General features: G+C 44.6%; 1 protein-coding gene and 1 long non-coding RNA gene across 3 annotated transcripts in view; both read left to right on the plus strand.

The window, feature by feature from the left end:
* The first annotated feature begins 7831 nt into the window (after positions 1–7831).
* LOC311350734 overlaps positions 7832–25696 on the plus strand; it is a 48726-nt gene continuing 30861 nt past the window's right edge. The window contains exon 1 of the long non-coding RNA XR_014636686.1: positions 7832–8140. This is a non-coding gene — a long non-coding RNA (uncharacterized lncRNA). The remainder of the gene's footprint in view (positions 8141–25696) is intronic.
* On the plus strand, positions 14374–18634 carry LOC311350691 (NLR family CARD domain-containing protein 3-like; the record flags this gene model as incomplete). Of its 2 annotated transcripts, XM_084470758.1 has the most annotated exons (4): positions 14374–14478; positions 14804–15032; positions 15168–16965; positions 18035–18634. In XM_084470758.1, exons 2-4 carry the CDS (start codon positions 14987–14989, stop codon positions 18261–18263), a joined length of 2073 nt encoding a protein of 690 aa, XP_084326884.1. In that variant the 5' UTR covers positions 14374–14478; positions 14804–14986. The 2 variants fall into 2 exon arrangements, with proteins under 2 accessions (XP_084326884.1, XP_084326885.1); XM_084470759.1 differs by lacking the exon at positions 18035–18634 and having other exon boundaries at positions 15168–16969.

Genomic DNA, 25696 nt, shown 5'->3' on the forward strand with positions numbered 1-25696 from the left:
TTCCCCGGCGTTCCATCTTATGTGTCTGATTTTCCTTTTGGTGCGGGTCGGGCGTTGGTATCAATTTATAGCGGGTCTGGTCGGGTGCGGAATGTAATTTGCGCTACTGTCGGAACACGGGTCGGATGTGGTTTTAAGTTTTGCGGGTAAGAACGGGTGCGGGTTTGCAAATAAGAGGCGTGCAGGACTCTGCTCTGCTCATCTCTCTCCACTCCGCTCTGCCTCTGGCTCACACACACTCTGCCCCGGCCCCGCTCTTCCACCACTCGCCTCACTTTTTTAAATCCCCTTCAGCGCGAAACATGCATTTGCAACATCTCACTCCGACTGTTTTTGACTGACTCATTTTAAAATGTTTAGCTACCCTGGCCTACACCCAAATTTAGGATTGAGTTGCAATCGGCAAGGCAGGTTAACGAGCACAGCGACGCGGCGCCCCCGATATAGAACGACCAGTTGGAGCGCGGCGACGGCACCTATTTTATTGCATGAACAAATATTGATATATATCTTATATCGACATTCTGCTTGAAAACAGGAGATATGACTTTTGGCCCATATCGCCCAGCCCTACTGTCAAGCTTTCGCTCCTACCATAAGAAACATGGAGTTTTCAGTGACACTTCCTCCCGTTTGTCGCGCCCCACCTGCACGTCTCTATTCCCCACCAGTGGGGCGCGCCCCACACAACATCACGTAGCATCACCACAGTGCTCATGGGAAATGTAGTCAGTACTGCCCAGGGAGCGAGAACAGTACGACAATTCACCATGACGTCACAATTCGTTCTTCCGGGTGGCAAAAGCCGAAGCGTTCTCCGATGGCACCACTAGTAAACAAACCCTTCCATGTCATTTGACCAGGGCAGAGCGATCCAGAAAACAGAGTCAATGGCTTGAATGAATGGTTTTCTTCTTGCGGGGTGCTACAGGACGTCTCATTAATATATATAAATATAACTTATATAATATTAATATTGTTTACGTCATCGTTTCAACTTCAGATCAACAATGGTTTTATCTATGTAACTATGTTCACAGTAGCCGGCTGGATGGCTTCAGGTCAGTGGCAGCCGCTCGCGTTCTGCCACCCGGAAGTGTCCTTACGGCTATTGTTTACTAACATTCTGAAGTGTCCTTACGGCTATTGTTTACTAACATTCTGAAGTGTCCTTACGGCTATTGTTTACTAACATTCTGAAGTGTCCTTACGGCTATTGTTTACTAACATTCTGAAGTGTCCTTACGGCTATTGTTTACTAACATTCTGAAGTGTCCTTACGGCTATTGTTTACTAACATTCTGAAGTGTCCTTACGGCTATTGTTTACTAACATTCTGAAGTGTCCTTACGGCTATTGTTTACTAACATTCTGAAGTGTCCTTACGGCTATTGTTTACTAACATTCTGAAGTGTCCTTACGGCTATTGTTTACAAACATTCTGAAGTGTCCTTACGGCTATTGTTTACTAACATTCTGAAGTGTCCTTACGGCTATTGTTTACTAACATTCTGAAATGCCGTGTAGAGTGGCTCTGAGATTGCCTCATGCATCACCGGCCAAACTGGCGTAAAGTAAGTTTTTATGAACACCCGCCAAAATGATTTTTAACCCGATATGATTTGTAGCTCCGATGCTACGTGTGAGGGCCGCCCAGCGAGGACCCCCCCCCCCCCCCCCCCCCCCCCCCCCCATCCCATTTAGTAGATCTAAGGCCCAGACAGGACCAGTGCTTTAGTAGATCTAAGGCCCAGACAGGACCAGTGCTTTAGTAGATCTAAGGCCCAGACAGGACCAGTGCTTTAGTAGATCTAAGGCCCAGACAGGACCAGTGCTTTAGTAGATCTAAGGCCCAGACAGGACGCCCCGAGTGCTTTTCATTCAGGGAAACACAAGGAAGGTCTTACATTGTTTAGGAGATAAGGTAGGATATAATAATAACGACAATATCCGATGCCCCGCCCACAATCAGGACGGCGGCGGGAACAAGCAGCCTGTAGGGAACAGAGAGCGGAGGACTGTTAAGGGCTGGTTATGGTCCCACGTTCACGCAACGCAAGGGGGTGACGGACCCCTTACGTCCTTGCGGACCCTCCTTGCGTCCACCGCGAGGGCCTGACGTGCGCCTCTCAAAAATTGTAAGATTCCGTCGAGGCGACGCAGCAGCAAGGGCTGTGATTGGTCCGCTCACTAAAACCCGACGCAAGACCAGAAAGGTTCAGGACTGCGTGGAAGCGTCTGCGGGGTCGTTGCGTCGACGTGGAACCATAAAGAGCCCTTTAGTCTGCCCTATAATAACGGAACAGCCCCTCATAGTGTCGCAGTACGGTATACCGATACTGAAACCGTGTCACAATAGCCGCCATTTAAACGCTACCATACCGCATGTTATTAGTAGTGCTACTCTAACAGTGAGTGTGTTAAAGGGGACATATCAACCGCCTCCGCCTGTCACTCACTCCCAACAGCGCTGCTATTCTGGTCCACTCTTTAGTCACCTCACGCCTGGATTACTGTAACTCCCTTCTGTTTGGTCTCCCCCACAAACTCCTCCATAAACTCCAACTGGTCCAAAACGCTGCCGCCCGTATTATCACCAAAACCCCTGCCATCTGTCACATCACCCCCGTCCTACGCCAACTTCACTGGCTCCCTATCAAACACCGCATAGAGTACAAGATCCTCCTCAATGCATTCAATGCCATTCATAACCTTGCCCCCCCATATCTGTCTGACCTCATTCAAATCAATACTCCCACCCGGTCACTCAGATCCGCCTCCTCCATCAACCTACACGTCCCCCCAGCTCGTCTGTCCACCATGGGGGCACGAGCCTTCAGCCGCTCCGCCCCATGCCTCTGGAACAGCCTTCCCCCGGACATTAGAAACATGGACTCACCTATCACCTTCAAATCCCACCTCAAAACACACTTATTTAGGCAGGCATACTCACACATGGACTAGAAATCTGCTGCAAGCTGTGTCTTTTTTAAATTTGTTTAAATTTGTGTCTCTTGATCTCTTTCTATGCTTGTTAGGTGACCTTGAGTGTCCTGAAAGGCGCCATATAAATAAAATGTATTATTATTATTATTATATTATGAAAACAAGACTTTTCCTGGGATTTGGGCTGTTGTTTTGGGTCTCTGGTGCTGCCACACGCATACAAACTTTGAAATAAGTCCGTACATGCTTTTTTGAGTGAGATATGCATTTCTGAAAGTACCCCGCCTACAGTTACCAAATGAGCGAGTCAGTTTTGGCGCCCCCTCCTACGCAGGGGGGGGGGTACATTTGCATATTACCACCCACTTCCCCACCCCCCTCCAATCAGAGCATAGATACGATTTTGTGGACCTGGACCAGCGGAGATGTTCGCGCATTTCAGAAGCAGGGAGATTCCATACAGAAATAGATGTGACCGCCTGGCAGGGAGAAGCTCCCCCACCGGAGCTCCCGGACTGCCGCCAGAACTCCGGCGGCAGTCCGGCAGCCCCGCTCCGGGAGTACGGCGGGGGAGCTTCGGCGGCAGTCCGGCAGCTCAGCTCCGGGAGCACAATCCCTTTCTCCTCCATGTCGCGGTTCAATCCGGACTTCAGAGAGTCAAAGCCAAAGTCCCTTTCCCCCAATTCTTCTCAACCATGGCCGAGATAACCCCCACTACGAGTCTTTACTTGTTGTGGAAGTACCAGAGACGCCAGACGCAGTCTTTATGATTCATAATATCATCAGAGGCGCACATAGCTTTTGGCCCTGATATTAGATATATTATATAGATACCTATATATTATATAATGTATTATTATTATTATTATTATTATATTATATAGATATAGAGCTCAGGGAGTCCGCAAACGGCAACAATCACTTCTCCTCCATGCTGTGGTTCACTCTGACAGCTGATTGGTCAATGGGCAGCAGCTCATTTGCATGAAGGCTACAGACACCAGAAACAGCACATTGTGAAGGGACTGAAACAGAGGGGAATAGCGCTAGGAGAGATTTTGTTTCCCAGAAGCTATTTCCAGCAAACAGCTTCAAAAACATGTTTTCCTGAACTCATATGCTATGTTTACTTGTTGAGAAAACACCATAATATGTCCTCTTTAAGACCTCGTTCCTATGAGCTGCTTGGATGTGCGACCGCGGGACTGTGTGTGTGTGTGTGTGTGTGTGTGTGTGTGTGTGTGTGTGTGTGTGTGTGTGTGTGTGTGTGTGTGTGTGTGTGTGTGTGTGCAGTGCTTTGCGGTCATCAGTTATTATTTTCTCTCATATGGACGCTAGCTTTCCTTTGAGAAGCAAAAGGCAAAATGTGTTGGGGGCGCCCAAATGAAACAATCCCGATTTCCCCCCCCCCCCCCCCCCCCCCCCCCCGTCAACAACCCTGTGATCGTCCCCCCCATCCCGATCGCGCGTGGGGGGTGGGGGGCGGGGGGGCGCTCGGGCGGAGTCTCTCCTAGGGCACAATTCAGTGTAGAACCGGCCCTGGTAACGGTGTCTTGTTCTCCCCTCAGATGCCTGTGAACTCACACTGGACCCAAACACAGCCTACAGACAACTCTCTCTGTCTGAGGACAACAGAAAGGTGACGGAGGTTAAAGAGCAGCAGCCGTATCCTGATCACCCAGAGAGATTTGACCCCTGGCTCCAGGTGTTGGGAAGAGAGGTTCTGACTGGTCGCTGTTACTGGGAGGTAGAGAGGGAAGGAGGTGTTAAAGTAGGAGTGACATACAGAGGAATCACAAGGAGAGGAGATGGTGATGACAGCAAGATTGGAGGGAACAACAAGTCCTGGGGTCTTTATTGTTATGATGACCGTTACACTGCCCAGCACAACAATATAAAAACAGACATCCGTCTCCCCCCCCCTGGCTCTAACAGAGTAGGAGTGTATCTGGACCGGCCTGCTGGCTCTCTGTCCTTCTACAGAGTGTCCCCAGGTGGAGGAGGGTCCTCAGACACACTGACACACATCCACACCTTCAGGACCTCCTTCACCCAGGAGGACCTCCTCCCTGCGTTTGCGTTTTTGACTTCTGGTATCTCAGTCTCTCTGAGTCAGTTGTATTGACACACACACACACACACACACACACACACACACACACACACACACACACACACGTTCTGTTGTTTTTTTTAACTCCAAAACTTTTTTTTATGCAACAGGGAATTCATTATCCTCAATATCATATCTTTGGCTTCCTCTACAGTTATAAAAAATATTATGCATTGAGCTTCCTCTACAGTTAGAAAGATTAATTGTTCAGATGAGGAGAGTTTGATGATGAAAGCTATTTTAAAAAGGTGTGTTTTCAGTGATGCTCAATAAATCGCTCAGTTATCAGTAATTATTACATTTCTATCTTTAGTGATCGCTCTATTGGTAAATTCTGTTGTATGTTTGTATCAACCACTTTATTATTCTTGTACAAACACAGTCATGTCGCTTTATATTATGTTGATGTTGATTTGATTCATGATGATGATTTAAACAGTCCTTAACTTGACTGAAACAAGCAGGGTCATGGATCGGATAGATAGTGTATTAAATGTACTGGGGTTATGAATCTGGATAGATAGTGTATTAAATGTACTGAGGTTATGAATCGGGATAGATAGTGTATTAAATGTACTGAGGTTATGAATCTGGATAGATAGTGTATTAAATGTACTGAGGTTATGAATCTGGATAGATAGTGTATTAAATGTGTTTTTTTAAAGAGTAATTTATTGTTCAAGCTACAAAAACAAATAATCATGTTTAAATGAATGATGTTTGTATGTAGTTTTTTAAACAAATAAAATAAAGTTGGTGCTATAACCGAGTATGGCCACTAGATGGTAGTGTTTCTAATTTATTCTAATTGTATGAATTCTGAATTCTGAACACTTTTGAAATGGAAACTAACGATTGTTAACCTATTAGGTATTGATCAAGACCGGAAGAAAATAAATGAAACAATTAAATTAATCAAATCTATAACATTAATAATGTCAAAAATAAATAATGTACAGAAATAAGAGATGTGCATTCTGTCGTCTCCTGGTCCTTCTTTAGTGGTCAGTTTATAAATCCTCTGCATGGAGGGTCACTTTACAGGTGTCTCTGTGACTGAACACAGCGCTGTGTGAGTATGAATCCAACATGGAGACATTTACCAACATTTACCAACGCCTGTCTCCTTATAAATAATCTTATAATATAATAATCTTATAAATAAAAAAAATCACAATCCACGACAAAAACATCACATACGCCATTACATGCTCCGAATGCCACATCACATATGTCGGCGAAACAAAGCACACAATACTCACTCGACTCAAACAACATTTCTATAACATACACAGAGGTACATCCAACACTAGACTGGTGGAACATTTCCAAACACACCCCATTACCTCATCATTCATCACTGGGCTGGAGATGAGGGCGTGCTGGTCGGACAGACAGAGGACGGCGGCGGAGCGTAGATGGATAGCCAAACTAAAAACACTTACCCCCTTGGGCCTGAACGTCAGGGAGTAGGGACCGCGCCGGGCCGCTGCTGGGGGCGCTGGGAGAACCCGGGACTCCTCCTTGGGGCTCCCTGCATGGCACCGGGTCCACAGTGTGCGTTTTAAAATGTTGCATGTTTTTATTACTGTGTGTTCTTTTTTACCATGATTTTATTTAGGCCTCCAGTTTTACAAGTTCCAAATTCTGTTGGAGGCCTCTCGTCCTTATTTTTATTCCTTCCATTTTACTTACCTATTTATTTATTTATTTATTTATTTATTTATTTATTTTCTTACCTTGGCACTTATTTTAGCACTTTTTATCCTTTATCCACGTGTTTTTAGTGTTATTATTATATATATATTATTATATAATAATATATTATATAATAATATATATAATATTATTATATTATATTATATTATTTATGTTAGTAAATAATATAATATAATATAATATAATCCGGCTGGAGCCGGAGCGGAGCCGGGGCCGGAGGCCGCAGCAGGGGGACGCGGCCTCTGGGAGGAACTCCCCCGGAACTGGCAGTGGCTGGCCCTACTTCATACTGTCAGTCATACTGTTGGTCATACTGTCATACAGTCGGTCATACGGTCATGTGAGAATGTGAAAATCCTTTCTCACTGTCTCTCCCCTCACATCATATTTAATGTGGTATTTGGACTTCTGGAGCACTATGGGGCAGAAGGTGCCTTGGCCAGGGAAGAACCTTTTTATTGGTATGGCCCAATTAGTCCACCTGGGACTGATTGGCTTATTTAAGGGGAGTCTCATTTTGTGGCTGGGGGGGAAGGTGCTATGCTATGCTGATTGTTTGATGGCCATACACCAGCTCGGCGGAGGAGGTCTGGAGGTCCTGGAGGTCTGGTCCTCCTCCTGGTCTGGTCCTCCTCCTGGTCTGGTCCTCCTCCTGGTCTGGTCCTCCTCCTGGTCCTCCTCCTGGTCTAGTCCTCCTCCTGGTCTGGTCCTCCTCCTGGTCCTCCTCCTGGTCTGGTCCTCCTCCTGGTCTGGTCCTCCTCCTGGTCCTCCTCCTGGTCTGGTCCTCCTCCTGGTCTGGTCCTCCTGGTCTGGTCCTCCTCCTGGTCTAGTCCTCCTCCTGGTCTGGTCCTGGTCTGGTCCTCCTCCTGGTCTGGTCCTCCTCCTGGTCCTCCTCCTGGTCTGGTCCTCCTCCTGGTCTGGTCCTGGTCTGGTCCTCCTCCTGGTCTGGTCCTCCTCCTGGTCTGGTCCTCCTCCTGGTCTGGTCCTCCTCCTGGTCCTCCTCCTGGTCTGGTCCTCCTCCTGGTCTGGTCCTCCTCCTGGTCTGGTCCTGGTCTGGTCCTGGTCTGGTCCTAGTCCTGGTCTGGAGGCGGGCTCCCCCTCAACAGGGGGTCTGTGCGCGGCCAGGGGGTTGAACCCTTGTGTCCCCGTCCCTCATGGGGTCCCATCCCAGACTCCAGCTCGGTGTTCAGACGTCAGCCCTCTGTCAGCGCTCAGCAGCCTCTGTGCAGAGCGCTGGACCCACAGCGGGAACCCTGCTCTGAGTCGGCCTCGCTGTCTTCAGCCTCACTCCTGCATCTGAAACGTAGAAATGATTCCCGCAAAGAAAACAGACACGCTGTGTGTGTCATCGTTGTGTACCAGGTAGGCCTCGTTAAACATGTTGGAAATGACCTGTAATTCACCACTATACCATCACATGTTTGATGGAGAATGTACGTAGGAATGTATTTTTCTATCAGTCAAAAATAGAGAAGAAGATAAATCTATCTAAGCTGGGGGTCTGAACACATGATTTCAGTCGCACACTGTTGACACAACGTGTGCGTCGTCATGTTGTACCAGAATAAAGAGGACCAGAGTGAGAGCAGGTCCTGTGTCTCTGGGTCGTTCTTCCCTCGTCGCAGACAACCACACAAGTCTGCGGACAAACACAACCGGTGACACATGACATATTACTATGAGACAACGGGGTGAATAACACGGGACAACGGGAGAAACCAGGAGACAAATGCACGCATTCACTGTTTTAGAGACCGATGTGTTTTTTGGGGGCTGCGTTCCAACAGTGACCGCTAGGGGGAGACAAACACACAACGGTCAACATACGGCCTTTCTCCTTGTAAAGCCTGATAATGGAATGATAAAATGCGAGATATAGACATCAAACCTCTAGTTCTTTAGATTGGGAAATCATCAACGCGTTATATTAATCCTAATGGGGGGCAGTTGATGTCACTACATCACGCACAGATTCACAAATTAATTTATTGTGGGGCCAAGAACAAAGCCCCAAAACACCGTCTCTAAAACAGTTAATGCGTCCGTGGCCTACTGGTTAAAGAGTTGGACCAGTAGCAGAGTCTCACTCCGGCCAAAAACCAAAAGTTGGCAACCCTGTGGATGTGATGTTTATATATTTGTGTGTCACTGTTCCTTGTTGAATTGTGTCTCTTCTTTATACCAACACATCCTGGATGTTGTAGTTTCACTCTTAAAAACACAACGCCGTCATTCCGGATCCTTCTTGTGCGGCAGCCATCTTAGGTTGTAGTTTTTAAGTAGCCACCTAATAACGATTGAATAATATAATTCTTTATTGTCATTGCACAGGACACAATGAAATTGGATGGCAGTCCTCTTGGTGCTTTATGAAATAAATAGTTGTAAAAAGAATATACAACATGAAACATGAGCTATACACAGAAACCCCCTCTACCCTCCCACACCCCCACACACACATTGGCATACATTCTGCAGTGCATTAAAGTGACAGTGAGGTAGTGTTGAAAAGAGGATGTACGTCCTCCAATGACACGCCCTCTGGTGATGTCACCGTCTCTCAACACCTACAAAACCCTAGTAGGAGGGAGGAGACTGTGACATCACAAGAGGGCGTGTTACTGGCACCTCTTGATGCCAACCAAACCGTTCCTAACGAGAGGAGGTATGTGTTATGTCAATGAGTTGGGCTGCCAGTCAGGAGAAGGCCTCACCAGGAAATAGCTGCTGCTGGAACCGCCCTAACGACCGACTGACACCATGAGACACATCTTCATCAGGGAGAAACCGACTCAGCCTTAAGATACAGACCAGCACATAGGAATCAGACAGCATGGACCTGCCACCCTTATGGACCCTTTATCACATTATTGAATACATTCAGTTATTGTAATAATAATTATGATAATTTAACATAATTATTATTTTTTTTATTACATTTCTCTTCTTTTATGTCCAGTTTTTTCCTTTCTTACTCTTAAAATTGAGTAGAAACAGTGAAGAAGCTGAGATCTAAACCGGTATAAACCTGTACTGTTTTAACCTTCTGTGTTTAAAATGCTTTTCCAATGAGAACACATTAAAGTGAAGGTCAGCTAATGTGAAGGTTAGCTGACCTTCACATTAAGGTGAAGGTCAGCCACCGTCTCGCTGTGTTTGATCAACAGAGTGATGGTATGAATGGAGGCGCGGCCGCCACAGGTTTGGTATGAGGAAGAAGACGTGTGGTGAGGATTTGATCTTTGTGAGATTGTACTGATCACCTGGAACACAGGAGAGGCCTTCTCTAGGTCACGTGTTTCTATTCTCTACTTTATCTACATTTCTCTCTTCATGGAATTCATGGGAACACTTTACAATAAGGGTGCATTAATTAACCATTAATTAACTTTAGTTAATGCAGTCATGAGCATTAACAGTTAATGAATAGTAATAATTTAATTATGGTGTTCATGTTTACTAACAATGTCCATAGGAACTAAATACACATGTGAGCAATGTGTATTTAGTTCCCCATGCTATAATAATGGTTATTACTGCATTTACTAACGTTAATTAATAGTTACTATACCATTAGTTAAATGTTAGTTAATTCACTAATGTTAATGAATGTTTCATTAATGTATGGTAAAGTGTTCATGAAGTCCTGGTATTTATTTTCTGTAACTGAGGAGGACGTGTGAGGCGATGCATCAGAGTGTCTCTACCTGCTGTTTGAACCATCAAGTGTCTCTTTGTATTTCTCTGAGCTTCTAGACATCACAGCTCTGTCCATCGTTCATATTTTAATAAAGTGGTTATTCTTCATCACTGAGTGAAGTTATGGAACAGCAGCCAATAAGAGGTTAGTCTGACAGGAGTTTAAACTGGGAGGGGAACTGGTCCAACTGGTTGGTTCACATCATCCTTTCCTTGTTGTTGTGTTGGACGGTTTGGTGCTGAGCTCTTCATCGCAGCAGGGAGAAGACGAGGTACTGTAGTCACCACGCTCCGTCATATCATAATTCATAGGTTATATTTATGAAAACATAATGTAATGTAATGTTACTGCTTTGTAAACTTTGGTCTACTTAACACTTCTCACATTGTTAATTAATTGGTTTGTACTGCAACATTTATTGCCATGAAAACTGTATTCATCTTTATTAAAACTATTCATCAAATAAGGATTTGAATATTATTTAATTATTTAATGTTTAATATCATTAATACTATTACTTGTAAAATGAAGTATTTTGTTGAAATTGTATTGTTATGATATGTATTACAATTATTCTTATTATTATTGAGTTATATTATTTGTATTGTTATGATTACTATTAATATCATAATGATCATTTTAATTGTACTATTCTCATTATTGTCATTGTGCGTGAGGAAGAGGGCCAGATCTGGGGATGTGGGTGTGGTCTAAACGTCATGAGGTCCGTTTAGGTCGTCAGTCAGACCGGTTCAACAGGACAGAAAACCTCAGAGGATGATTTCCTCATAGTGAGCGTATCTGTCTTCTGGTTCCCCTGCAGACGCACTTGAAGCCCTGAGACGTTCTGTGTGAGTGATAAAGTTATCAGTGGTTTGTAGTAAACACTGGGCAGCGTCTCCACGTCTTTCCCCTCGTTGAGACCGAGAGCAGCAATGAACAGCAATGAGCGGCAATAAGAAGGTTCTAGAAAAGCAGGGAATAACCAAACGCTGAATGACCAGAGAAACAATCTGTAGTTGTGTTTGTGTCCAGGTCTCCAGTCTACTATGGATGAGGAGAGAGAGGAAGGGGGTCCTACCTCTCAGACCACTCTGTCTGGGGAACATGTCCTCCAGAGCCAAGCTGGGAGGTAAGAAGAGGATCTCTCTGTCTGTGACTGTTGTCCATCTCAGAGCTCAGCAGTGATACATCATGACTCCATCATTAGTCTGAGTGGCTCAGAATTCTCAATAATGGTAATAACATGTGAAGAGAAGTCAGTTTAAAACCCTAAATCATGTGTACTGGAGCGGTCCAAGCTAGATGGAGCAGGTTGTTAGACCCCTTGATTGTTGGAGGTGCCACCAGATTGAAGGAATACACTCCTCGATGTCAGATTACTTATTTAATGACAAAGATGAAGAAGCCCTACAGCAGTACACAAAATAACAACATAAGCTACAGCCAGTAATTCCTACATGCACATGTCTAACATAAATATCAGCAGGAACTTATGAATTATGTTAACAGCTTAATATTCAACCTCCGTAACAGGAACGTCTGTAATGCTGGCAAACACAATAAGGTGACTCCTAACTGAGCCGGTCAGCGGTCTTTAACCCAATGCTGCCCCCTAGTGGCCGGCGGTGAAATCTGCACAGATTGTAAATGGTAAATGGACTGCATTTATACTGAGCTTTTTTTAACCAGTGGCCACTCAAAGTGCTTTACAATTATTGCCAACATTCATCCATTCATGCACACATTCACACACCGACGGCGGAGTCGACCACCCAGGGCGACAGCCAGCTGGTGAGCAGTCAGGGTGAGGCGTCTCGCTCAGGGACACCTCCACACTCAGCTAGGAGGAGCCGGGATCGCTGTACTTCCTGAGCTACTGCACCAGAACGTTGGTACACTCTTCTGGGAGAGAACAATGTTCCAATGTTCTGGAAGGCTGTTTCTACCCTCCAGAACCATCCTGGGTCAGGAGAGTCCCTCCTCCACTGGACTGTATACATCAGAGGACCCCTCCACACTTTACCATCTAGCAGCCCAGCAGCAGGTTGATGAGCCACTGGTCATGTTGGGATGGAAACTAAAGTCAGGGGGTGGAGGGCAGGGTCTGCAGCCCAGACTCTACATGGAACTCTTCCTTAGGCCAGCTGGCCTCCTGAGAACCTTCCTCTACTAGAACGCTCCATGGAGGGGAGAGGAGAACCTATTTACACATGAACACACAGCTGTAACAGTAACAGCTGTATGTGTGTGTGTGTGTGTGTGTTGTGTTGAAGCCCAGAGCAGCAGGAGAGAGCAGACTCCCCTGGACCCAGCTGTGTCTCCATGAAGAGTGACCACTCTATGATCCTACCTGTCAGGTTTAAAGATGGACATCAGTCTACTGAGCCAAGGTAAGAATCTGTCTGAATATCAAATACCCAGATCTCTCAACAAGAGAAGGGTCAGTTTCAAGGAAAGACTTAAATTGAATCTTGTAATCTGAAAGGTAAGAATCTTTCAGATGACCAAAAGCCACAGTCCAGCATCCATAGATCCATCATGTGCAGCTCCCTGGATCACTGTCTGATCTCCTCTCCTTCAACATGAGGCACGTCTTGTAGGACCTGCTTTATGAGGAGATGTGATATCACCATTTGGAAAACATGGATAAAAAAGGTGTAAGAAAACTGAGGGACTTATGTGAAGCAGCAACGTTTTAGTCTTTCAACATACTTAGCCAACATGTTGACCTGCCCAGCAATCCACTCTGGAAGTCCCTCAAGTGAGACCGGTTCTCATGCAGACGTTCTGCTCACTCAGTAGGCCAGCTGAGGCCACAGTGTTCCACTATTTAAACACATATGGACCTGGACACAAAGCATCCAAACACTAGACATTACTATCAAATATTCAGGTTCTCAGCTGGTCATGTTGGGACGTAAACTAAAGTCAGGGGGTGGACATGGAACTCTTCCTTAGGCCAGCTGGCCTCCTGAGAACCTTCCTCTACTAGAACGCTCCATGGAGGGGAGAGGAGATCCTATTTACACATGAACACACAGCCAGAAGGACGGTTCCAGCTCATGAATCCATTATATCCAGCGTTTAGCTTTAGATATGACTACTTCATGCCCTAAACTACTTTTATTGTATCTCTACAATGTAATAACTTGAAAAGCAATAAAACATTTGAATCTAAAAATATCTAGAAGAGTCCAGCAGCAGAGAGCAGACTCCCCTGGACCCAGCTGTGTCTCCATGAAGAGTGACGAATCTATGGAGCAACCTGCAGGGTTTGGAGACGGAAATCAGCCTACTGAGCCAAGGTAAGGATCTGTCAGATTATTAAATACATCAGACAAACATCCTGAGTCCTGAATCACAGATGGTTGTTGTTGTTTATCTAGAAGAGAACGGCTTAGTTTGTTTACAGCTTTTAAAAACATTGGATTCAGCCCAACATTCGTTGACCCAGTGGCTCACAAACTGTATGATCTCTTCTCCTTTGACATGAAGAAGGTCTTAAACAAGGAGATCTGTTATCAGCCTTTCTTGTTAAGATCGCTGGCTGTAGCTATCTGTAAGGATCACAATGTACGTATTCAAGTGGGCGATGGAACAAGAGGGAATGTTATTTGCAGATGATCTTCTTGCACTAGTCTCAGAACCCACCTGTAAACTCACATCTCATTTTAAATTAATTTATTAATTCTCCTTATTTTCACGGTTTGAAAGTACAAATCTGAAGCCTTCCATCGTCATCCCTCTACCCCAAAGCTCTTTCCAAACAGGGCCTAAGAATGGCTTCAGATGTCTTAATGTTTGCTCCTCACCGTCAGATCTCCTGAAAGTATTGGTTGTGTTTGTTTGTGTGTGTGTGTGTGTGTGTGTGTGTGTGTGTGTGTGTGTGTGTGTGTGTGTGTGTGTGTGTGTGTGTGTGTGTGTTCTCCACAGACACCAGAGGAGGTCAAAGGTTCCCAGTGGTCAGTCTGTACAGCAGCAGCACACAGAGTTGAAGGTGTGTAAATGTACAACACTGAGTTCATGACATGTGACCAACATCTCTTCTGGAGCTAACAGTCTGGAGCTAAAAGTCTGGAGCTACCAGTCTGGAGCTAACGGTCTGGAGCTAACAGTCTGGAGCTAACAGTCTGGAGCTAACGGTCTGGAGCTAACGGTCTGGAGCTAACGGTCTGGAGCTAACGGTCTGGAGCTAACAGTCTGGAGCTAACAGTCTCAAGCCTTCCCTCTTCAGACCAGCAGGACGTGAATCCAGGACAGACGCTTCTGATGTCCTCAGTTAGTTCACAGTAAAGTTCTCATTGATGTTTGTTCTGTTCCAGAGGATCAAGGAGAACGCACACGCTTTTCTAGACAAGGAGGTGGAGAAGCTCTGGAGGGTTCTCTACCCAGATTACCCACAATGCTCAGAGAGCCAGAGGGAGGAGGAGGAGGAGGTGGATGGTGAGGAAGAGGAGCAGAGGAGGCGCGCCACAGAGGGAGTAGAAGACATCACACTGCTCTGCATGAAGCAGTTGAAGCTGGAGGAGCTGGCCGACACACTGAAGAGCAGTAAGATACTCTTATTTAGAAAACAGATTAGAAAGTTTTTCTTATTTTAAAACAGAGCCGTAAGAGACTATTATATTTCTTTTAAAGACCTGTACTATTTATAAACACACATTCTTCTGTTGTTTTTTAATTTAGAAATGATTGCTAATGAGTGCCAACATAAAATCAAGTCTCATCTGATGGTGAAGACCCAGTGTGTGTTTGAGGGAATCGCTAAAGCAGGAGAGTCAAGACCTCTGAATGAGATCTACACAGAGCTCTACATCACAGAGAGAGGCAGTGGAGAGGTCAACAAGGAACATGAGGTCAGACTGATTGAAACAGCTTCCAGGAAACCAGCCAGAGAGGAAACACCGATCAGATGTGAAGACATCTTTAAACCCTTACCTGGAAAAGATAAACCAATCAGAACAATGGTGACAACTGGAGTGGCCGGCATTGGTAAAACCATCTTAACACAAAAGTTCACTCTGGATTGGGCTGAAGGCAAAACCAACCACGACATAGACTTCATGTTTCCAATCACTTTCAGAGAGCTGAATTTACTGAGAGATAAAAAGTTTAGCTTAGTGGAACTTCTTTGTCACTTCTTTATTGAAACCAAAGAAGCAGGAATCTGCAGATACGACCGGTTCCAAGTTGTCTTCATCTTGGATGGTCTGGATGAGTGTCGATTTCCTCTGGACTTCCAGAACAACCCGATCTGTACTGATGTCACAGAGTCCACCTCGGTGGACGTGCTGCTGACAAACCTCATCAGGGGCAACCTGCTTCCCTCCGCTCGCATCTGGATAACCACACGCCCTGCGGCAGCCAATCAGATCCCTGCTGAGTGTGTTGACATAGTGACAGAGGTGAGAGGGTTCACCGACCCACAGAAGGAGGAATACTTCAGGAAGAGATTCAGAGATGAGAAGCTGGCCAGCAAAATCATCTCCCACGTCAAGAAATCACGAAGCCTCCACATCATGTGTCACATCCCAGTCTTCTGTTGGATCACTGCTACAGTTCTTGAGGACATCTTCAAAACATCCCAGGGTGAAGAAGAGATGCCCAAGACCATGACTCAGATGTACAGCCACTTCCTGAGGGTTCAGGCCATACAGGGGGAGAGGAAGTATCATGGGAGAGCTGGAACAGATCATCACTGGAGTTCAGAGAGCAGGGAGATCATTGTTTCTCTGGGAAAACTGGCTTTTAACCAGCTGGAGAAAGGCAACCTGATCTTCTATGAGGCAGACCTGGCAGAGTGTGGCATCGATATCAGAGCAGCCTCAGAGTACACAGGAGTGTTCACCCAGATCTTTAAAGAGGAATGTGGGCTGTACCAGAACAAGGTGTTCTGCTTTGTCCATCTGAGCATCCAGGAGTTTCTGGCTGCCCTTTATGTCTTTAAGACCTTCATCGACACTGGTGTCAATCTGATCTCAGAAGAACAACCATCCAGGTGGTATACTCTTAAAATAAAGAAATCAGATCGCTTCTATGAGAAGGCTGTGGACAAGGCCTTACAGAGTGAGAACGGACACCTGGACTTGTTCCTCCGCTTCCTCCTGGGCCTCTCTCTGAAGACCAATCAGAGTCTCCTACAAGGTCTGCTGAGACAGACAAGTAGTAGCTCACAGACCAATCAGAAATCAGTGTCTTACATCAAGGAGAAGATAAGTGGAGATCTCTCTCCAGAGAGAAGCATCAATCTGTTACACTGTCTGAACGAGCTGAACGACCGTTCTCTAGTGGAGGAGATCCAACAGTACCTGACATCAGGAAGTCTCTCTGGAGAATCTCTCTCTCCTGTTCAGTGGTCAGCTCTGGTCTTCATCTTACTGTCATCAGAAGAGGAGCTGGATGTGTTTGACCTGAAGAAATACTCTGCTTCAGAGGAGGGTCTTCTGAGGCTGCTGCCAGTGGTCAAAGCCTCCAAAACATCTCTGTAGGTTCACTAATAACATGTATTACAATAGACAACACAATACACACAGTACTACAATATAAAAGTTATATCAACATTCAAAACATCTCTGTAGTTTAACTTATAACATGTATTACAAAATACATAATACTAGAATATAAGTTGTAATAATATACAATCCATCTCTGTAGGTTCATTAATAACATGTATTACAATACAGAACACAATATACATAATACTAGAAGTTAAAGGATATAATAATATACAAAAACATTTCCGTATATGTTCTAAGACCTTGTATTTCAACACATGCAACACAATAATACTAGAATAATATAAACATCTACAATACATGTCTGTTGGTCCAGGCATAACAAATATTCTCACTTATAACAAATATCTGTATACAAAGACATAGTTGTATGATACAAAGATATTTACTTTGTTTAAAGGTGACATATTATACCACCAGGCGTGAGTGTGATTAGCCATTTTGAAAAAAACCATGGTGTCAGACTCATGGGGGGTTCTGGGAGCTCCACTGTAGAACGGAAATACGTCACCTTCACTTGAATAAGGAAGTAAGTTGTAAACAACGTGAAACAATAACAAGACCGCTATATGTATGTGAAATAGATCGTAACTAATGCAGAAACATCAGGGTATTGCAATGTTCCGTAATTGGACGTTTTACGTATTTTATCAAATTTCACTGAACAAATTATTCACGACAAGAGTCAAATGAAAGACGGTTACTCTGTAACTCGTTTATCATCAAAGCATGACAAACTTACATCTGTATAATTTACAAGCCTCTCAAGAGATGTGGTCGATTGGAGTGTTGTACTAGTCCAATACTGCAATAGGGGGCAGCAGAGTGGCTGGAGGCGCGTCGTAGACAGTGGAGGTTCCGTTCTACAGTGGAGCTCCCAGAATCCCCCATGAGTCTGCAACCAGACCCCACCACGGTGGTATAATATCTCACCTTTAAATAAAAGCTGAACTGACATACATTCAACCAACTTCATGTTAATAGGGATATAATTTCTGAAGAGTTACATGTTCTTGTCTGTTTTTGTTTTGTTTAAAGGTTGAATGGCTGTAATCTGTCAGAGAGATGCTGTGAAGCTCTGGCCTCAGTTCTCAGCTCCAACTCCTCTAGTCTGAGAGAGCTGGACCTGATTACCAATGATCTGCAGGATTCAGGAGTGAAGCTGCTCTCTGCTGCACTGGGGAGTCCACACTGTACACTGGAAACTCTCAGGTCAGTTTACTTAATGTGCATAATGAAGTTTTACTATCAGCAGACATTCAGCTGATTCTTAGATAGTGAAGTAGTTGTCACAAGCCTAGACATTATCATTGTATGCATGCCAACTAAAATACTTGGAAATACACTTGAGAAAATAAATTCTGCTCTTGTTTTTCTGAATTAACGACATAATTATGTTGAATTCTGAGTTTTTATGGAATAATAAGATGCTCTTTTTTTCTGAATTAGTGTTAATTATCGCATTATTCTGAGATAAGATTTCATGGCAAAAATAAATGTTCTGTTTTTGTGATTTAACGAGATACCTCCAAACCCCAAGAGAAGCTCTCCCCTCTATGGAGTACGGTAGCTGCTGCTCATCAGCCTTAAAGAACCAGTGAACCCAAAACTACATTTTTTGGTTTTAAACGTGGTCATTTGTTTTATTTGATCATCAATATAGTAATGTATTAATAATATATATAATATGATAAAAATGTATGCTATTTTATCACTGTTACTGAAATGAGTCCCAATTTAGAGAGAAAAGGGGTCAAATCGTATGTTTTTGCCATTCTCCCCAAAACACGCCGTGAACGTTCCACTCTGCTGAACGCAGGTGGCGTTCTTTACGTGACGTCAGACCTTTACCGAGGAAGTCTGACGTCACGACCGAGGGGCACCCCCCTCCTCTGTGAAGCTCCGTCTGAGCAGCTGTTAAGGGGAAGTAGAGCGAGTGGACCCAAATGCTCACACAGAGTGAGGCTGACAGACAGTAAATCAAAGGGTCTTTACTGAGGGACACAAATATGTAAAGGAGGGACTTGGGGCTTGAAGGCTGGAGGGTAGTCAGACAGGGGAGGGGTCAGTGACAGGAGGGTAGTCAGACAGGGGAGGGGTCGGTGACAGGAGGGTAGTCAGACAGGGGAGGGGTCGGTGACAGGAGGGTAGTCAGACAGGGGAGGGGTCGGTGACAGGAGGGTAGTCAGACAGGGGAGGGGTCAGTGACAGGAGGGTAGTCAGACAGGGGAGGGGTCGGTGACAGGAGGGTAGTCAGACAGGGGAGGGGTCGGTGACAGGAGGGTAGTCAGACAGGGGAGGGGTCGGTGACACTGTACAGGGAGGAGATTGTTAGGGCGAGCGACGGAGCCCAAGGACTCAACAATGTAGACACTAGGAGGGACCAGGGACGAGGTACTGACTAAAGTGTGTTAAGTGTGAAACAACGATCTAGCGATGATTGTATGAATTAAAAATGTCTTAAATTACATATTCAACTAGGGTCAGTCGTGTGAATATTTTTAATAGACAGTAGTTTAACTATCTGTTAAAAATATTCTGAAGAGCAACATGTTCCTGTCTGTTTGTGTGAGTGTAGAGCCCTAAAGTAGAATAACAGACTCTTCTTAAAAAGTTTCTTTGAAGACACGTTTTCCAGTTGTTTCATTATTTATAAAACATTATAGATGTACAATTTATGTATAATTAACAACTAATTAACAACTGCATATTGTTTAAAGGTTGACTGGCTGCCATCTGTCAGAGAGATGCTGTAAAGATCTGGCCTCAGTTCTCAGCTCCAACTCCTCTAGTCTGAGAGAGCTGGACCTGAGTACCAATGATCTGCAGGATTCAGGAGTGAAGCTGCTCTCTGCTGGACTGGGGAGTCCACACTGTACACTGGAAACTCTCAGGTCAGTTTACTTGAAGTGCATAATAACATTTTACTATCAGCAGACATTCTGCTGATTCTTAAATAGTGTAGTAGTTGTCACAAGCCTAGATGTAATCATTGTATGCATGCCACCTAAAATACTTGGAAATGCACTTGAGAAAATGAATTCTGCTCTTGTTTTTCTGAATTTGTGACATAATTAACTCTGAATTCTGAGTTTTTATGGAATAATAATCCGCTCTTTTTTTCTGAATTACTGTGTTCATTATCTCAGAATTCTGAGACAAGATTTCATGGCAAAAATAAATGTGCTGTTTTTGTGATTTAATAAGTTTTAATATGTTTCATATGATCTTCAATATAGTAACCCATGCCATTGTATCACTGTTACTGAAATAAGTCCCCAATTCAGAGAGAAAAGGGGTCAAATCGTATGTTTTTGCCATTCTCCCCAAAACACGCCGTGAACGTTCCACTCTGCTGAACGCAGGTGGCGTTCTTTACGTGACGTCAGACCTTTACCGAGGAAGTCTGACGTCACGACCGAGGGGCACCCCCCTCCTCTGTGAAGCTCCGTCTGAGCAGCTGTTAAGGGGAAGTAGAGCGAGTGGACCCAAATGCTCACACAGAGTGAGGCTGACAGACAGTAAATCAAAGGGTCTTTACTGAGGGACACAAATATGTAAAGGAGGGACTTGGGGCTTGAAGGCTGGAGGGTAGTCAGACAGGGGAGGGGTCAGTGACAGGAGGGTAGTCAGACAGGGGAGGGGTCGGTGACAGGAGGGTAGTCAGACAGGGGAGGGGTCGGTGACAGGAGGGTAGTCAGACAGGGGAGGGGTCGGTGACAGGAGGGTAGTCAGACAGGGGAGGGGTCGGTGACAGGAGGGTAGTCAGACAGGGGAGGGGTCGGTGACAGGAGGGTAGTCAGACAGGGGAGGGGTCGGTGACAGGAGGGTAGTCAGACAGGAGAGGGGACGGTGACAGGAGGGTAGTCAGACAGGGGAGGGGTTGGTGACACTGTACAGGGAGGAGATTGTTAGGGCGAGCGACGGAGCCCAAGGACTCAACAATGTAGACACTAGGAGGGACCAGGGACGAGGTACTGACTGTTAAGTGTGAAACAACGATCTAGCGATGATTGTATACATTTAAAATGTCTTAAATTACATATTAAACTAGGGTTAGTTGTGTGAATATTTTTAATAGACAGTAGTTTAACTGTCTGTTAAAAATGTTCTGAAGAGTAACATGTTCCTGTCTGTTTGTGTGAGTGTAGAGCCCTAAAGTAGAATAACAGACTCTTCTTAAAAAGTTTCTTTGAAGACACGTTTTCCAGTTGTTTCATCATTCATAAAACATTATAGATGTATAATTGATGTATAATTAAAACAACTGCATATTGTTTAAAGGCTGACTGGCTGCCATCTGTCAGAGAGATGCTGTGAAGCTCTGGCCTCAGTTCTCAGCTCCATCTTCTCTAGTCTGAGAGAGCTGGACCTGAGTAACAATGATCTGCAGGATTCAGGAGTGAAGCTGCTCTCTGCTGGACTGGGGAGTCCACACTGTACACTGGAAACTCTAAGGTCAGTTTCACATAATGTGCAAACTGTACATTACATGTGCCATCTACTAATGACTGTAACAAGAAAGTGATAGTTTATAATTAGTAAAGTAGAATAACAGAACCAGCATAAAAGGGTTCTCTGAAGACACATTTTATGCACAGATAACATTTATCAGACACATTTTAACTTTGGATTCACATTCCAAAAGTTTAAGCAAGTTAAACTTTTATTATTTAATCATTTCATAAAAAACAATCAATTATGTTTGATTTATATCTGTTACCTTTTTTTTCACTTTATTGTGTGTGAAGGCTGACTGGCTGTGATCTGTCAGAGAGATGCTGTGAAGCTCTGGCCTCAGTTCTCAGCTCCAACTCCTCTAATCTGAGAGAGCTGGACCTGAGTACCAATGAACTGCAGGATTCAGGAGTGAAGCTGCTCTCTGCTGGACTGGGGAGTCCACACTGTACACTGGAAACTCTCAGGTCAGTTTATGTGCATAATAACATTTTACTATCAGCAGACATTCAGCTGATTCTTAAATAGTGTAGTAGTTGTCACAAGCCTAGACGTAATCATTGTATGTATGCCACCTAACATACTTGGAAATTCACTTGAGAAAATGAATTCTGTTCTTCTTTTTCTGAATTAATGACATAATTAACTCAGAATTCTGAGTTTTTATGGAATAATAAGCCTGTCTTTTTTCTGAATTACTGTGTTAATTATCTCAGAATTCTGAGATAAGATTTCATGGCAAAAATAAATGTGCTGTTTTTGTTATTTAACGAGTCTTAATATGTTTTATATAATCTTCAATATAGTAATCCATGCCATTGTATCTCTGTTACTGAAATGAGTCCCCAATTTAGAGAGAAAAGGGCTAAAATCCTATGTTTTTGCCATTCTCCCCAAAACACGCCGTGAACGTTCCACCCTGCTGAACGCAGGTGGCGTTCTTTACGTGACGTCAGACCTTTACCGAGGAAGTCTGACGTCACGACCGAGGGGCACCCCCCTCCTCTGTGAAGCTCCGTCTGAGCAGCTGTTAAGGGGAAGTAGAGCGAGTGGACCCAAATGCTCACACAGAGTGAGGCTGACAGACAGTAAATCAAAGGGTCTTTACTGAGGGACACAAATATGTAAAGGAGGGACTTGGGGCTTGAAGGCTGGAGGGTAGTCAGACAGGGGAGGGGTCGGTGACAGGAGGGTAGTCAGACAGGGGAGGGGTCGGTGACAGGAGGGTAGTCAGACAGGGGAGGGGTCGGTGACAGGAGGGTAGTCAGACAGGGGAGGGGTCGGTGACAGGAGGGTAGTCAGACAGGGGAGGGGTCGGTGACAGGAGGGTAGTCAGACAGGGGAGGGGTCGGTGACAGGAGGGTAGTCAGACAGGGGAGGGGTCAGTGACAGGAGGGTAGTCAGACAGGGGAGGGGTCGGTGACAGGAGGGTAGTCAGACAGGGGAGGGGACGGTGACAGGAGGGTAGTCAGACAGGGGAGGGGTCGGTGACACTGTACAGGGAGGAGATTGTTAGGGCGAGCGACGGAGCCCAAGGACTCAACAATGTAGACACTAGGAGGGACCAGGGACGAGGTACTGACTGTTAGTGTGAAACAATGATCTTGCGATGATTGTATACATTTAAAATGTCTTAAATTACATATTAAACTAGGGTTAGTTGTGTGAATATTTTTAATAGACAGTAGTTTAACTGTCTGTTAAAAATGTTCTGAAGAGTAACATGTTCCTGTCTGTTTGTGTGAGTGTAGAGCCCTAAAGTAGAATAACAGACTCTTCTTTAAAAGTTTCTTTGAAGACACATTTTCCAGTTGTTTCATCATTCATAAAACATTATAGATGTATAATTTATGCATAAGTAAAACAACTGCATATTGTTTAAAGGCTGACTGGCTGCCATCTGTCAGAGAGATGCTGTGAAGCTCTGGCCTCAGTTCTCAGCTCCAACTCCTCTAGTCTGAGAGAGCTGGACCTGAGTACCAATGATCTGCAGGATTCAGGAGTGAAGCTGCTCTCTGCTGGACTGGGGAGTCCACACTGTACACTGGAAACTCTCAGGTCAGTTTTAGTCAATGTGCATAATAACATTTTACTATCAGCAGACATTCAGCTGATTCTTAAATAGTGTAGTAGTTGTCACAAGCCTAGACGTAATCATTGTATGCATGCCACCTGACATACTTGGAAATTCACTTGAGAAAATGAATTATGTTCTTGATTTTCTGAATGAATGACATAATTAACTCAGAATTCTGAGTTTTTATGGAATAATAAGCCTGTCTTTTTTTCTGAATTACTGTGTTAATTATCACAGAATTCTGAGATAAGATTTCATGGCAAAAATAAATGTGCTGTTTTTGTTATTTAACAAGTCTTAATATGTTTTATATGATCTTCAATATAGTAATCCATGCCATTGTATCTCTGTTACTGGAATAAGTCCCCAATTTAGAGAGAAAAGTGGTAAAATCCTATGTTTTTACTATCCTCCCCAAAACACACCGTGAACGTTCCACTCTGCTGAACGCAGGTGGCGTTCTTTACGTGACGTCAGACCTTTACCGAGGAAGTCTGACGTCACGACTGAGGGGCACCCCCTCCTCTGTGAAGCTCCGTCTGAGCAGCTGTTAAGGGGAAGTAGAGCGAGTGGACCCAAATGCTCACACAGAGTGAGGCTGACAGACAGTAAATCAAAGGGTCTTTACTGAGGGACACAAATATGTAAAGGAGGGACTTGGGGCTTGAAGGCTGGAGGGTAGTCAGACAGGGGAGGGGTCGGTGACAGGAGGGTAGTCAGACAGGGGAGGGGTCGGTGACAGGAGGGTAGTCAGACAGGGGAGGGGTCAGTGACAGGAGGGTAGTCAGACAGGGGAGGGGTCGGTGACAGGAGGGTAGTCAGACAGGGGAGGGGTCGGTGACAGGAGGGTAGTCAGACAGGGGAGGGGTCAGTGACACTGTACAGGGAGGAGATTGTTAGGGCGAGTGACAGAGCACAAGGACTCAACAATGTAGACACTAGGAGGGACCAGGGACGAGGTACTGACTGTTAGTGTGAAACAACGATCTAGCGATGATTGTATGAATTAAAATGTCTTAAATTACATATTCAACTAGGATTAGTTGTGTGAATATTTTTAACAGACAGTAGTTTAACTGTCTGTTAAAAATGTTCTGAAGAGTAACATGTTCCTGTCTGTTTGTGTGAGTGTAGAGCCCTAAAGTAGAATAACAGACTTCTTAAAAAGTTTCTTTGAAGACACGTTTTCCAGTTGTTTCATCATTCATAAAACATTATAGATGTATAATTTATGTATAATTAAAACAACTGCATATTGTTTAAAGGCTGACTGGCTGCCATCTGTCAGAGAGATGCTGTGAAGCTCTGGCCTCAGTTCTCAGCTCCAACTCCTCTAGTCTGAGAGAGCTGGACCTGAGTAACAATGATCTGCAGGATTCAGGAGTGAAGCTGCTCTCTGCTGGACTGGGGAGTCCACACTGTACACTGGAAACTCTCAGGTCAGTTTTACATAATGTGCAAACAGTTACAAAACAAGGTTCCAAATCAGAAGATATTTGACCGATTTCAAGTCTCCATTTTTGTTGATATAAGATTCATGTTATATTATTCAGTTATTCAGTGTGTAAATTATTGTTTAAGTTTAAGTTCTTTGTTACATTTTTGCATTGTTGAGGAAATATTTTGGATGTTCTGACCATAGACTGAATCGCTGTTGACTCTCCCCATACATTTACACTGGTCTGTTCCCTGTTATCAAGACATTTTTACACAATGGTTCAACATGTGTTGAGTGTGTGTGTGTGTGTGTGTGTGTGTGTGTGTGTGTGTGTGTGTGTGTGTGTGTGTGTGTGTGTGTGTGTGTGTGTGTGTGTGTGTGTGTGTGTGTGTGTGTGTGTGTGTGTGTGTGTAGGTTGTCTTACTGCCTGGTCACACAGGAAGGCTGTGCTTCTCTGGCCTCAGCTCTGAGCTCAAACCCCTCCCATCTGAGAGAGCTGGACCTGAGCTACAATCACCCAGGAGACTCAGGAGCTGCGCTGCTCTCTGCTGGACTGGAGGATCCACGCTGGAGACTGGACACTCTCAGGTATGGAGAGGACAGCTCACCAATCAGGGACAATGTCTCCTACAAGGATCAGTGGAACATGTTACTGTTATATAACTAGATAATGTGCTCTCATTTAGAAACAACAGTTATGTTAATATTTCAGTTTTTGAAGACGGCA

The sequence above is a fragment of the Micromesistius poutassou genome, assembly GCF_964030765.1.
Source record: "Micromesistius poutassou genome assembly, chromosome: 7".
Classification (NCBI taxonomy): domain Eukaryota; kingdom Metazoa; phylum Chordata; class Actinopteri; order Gadiformes; family Gadidae; genus Micromesistius; species Micromesistius poutassou.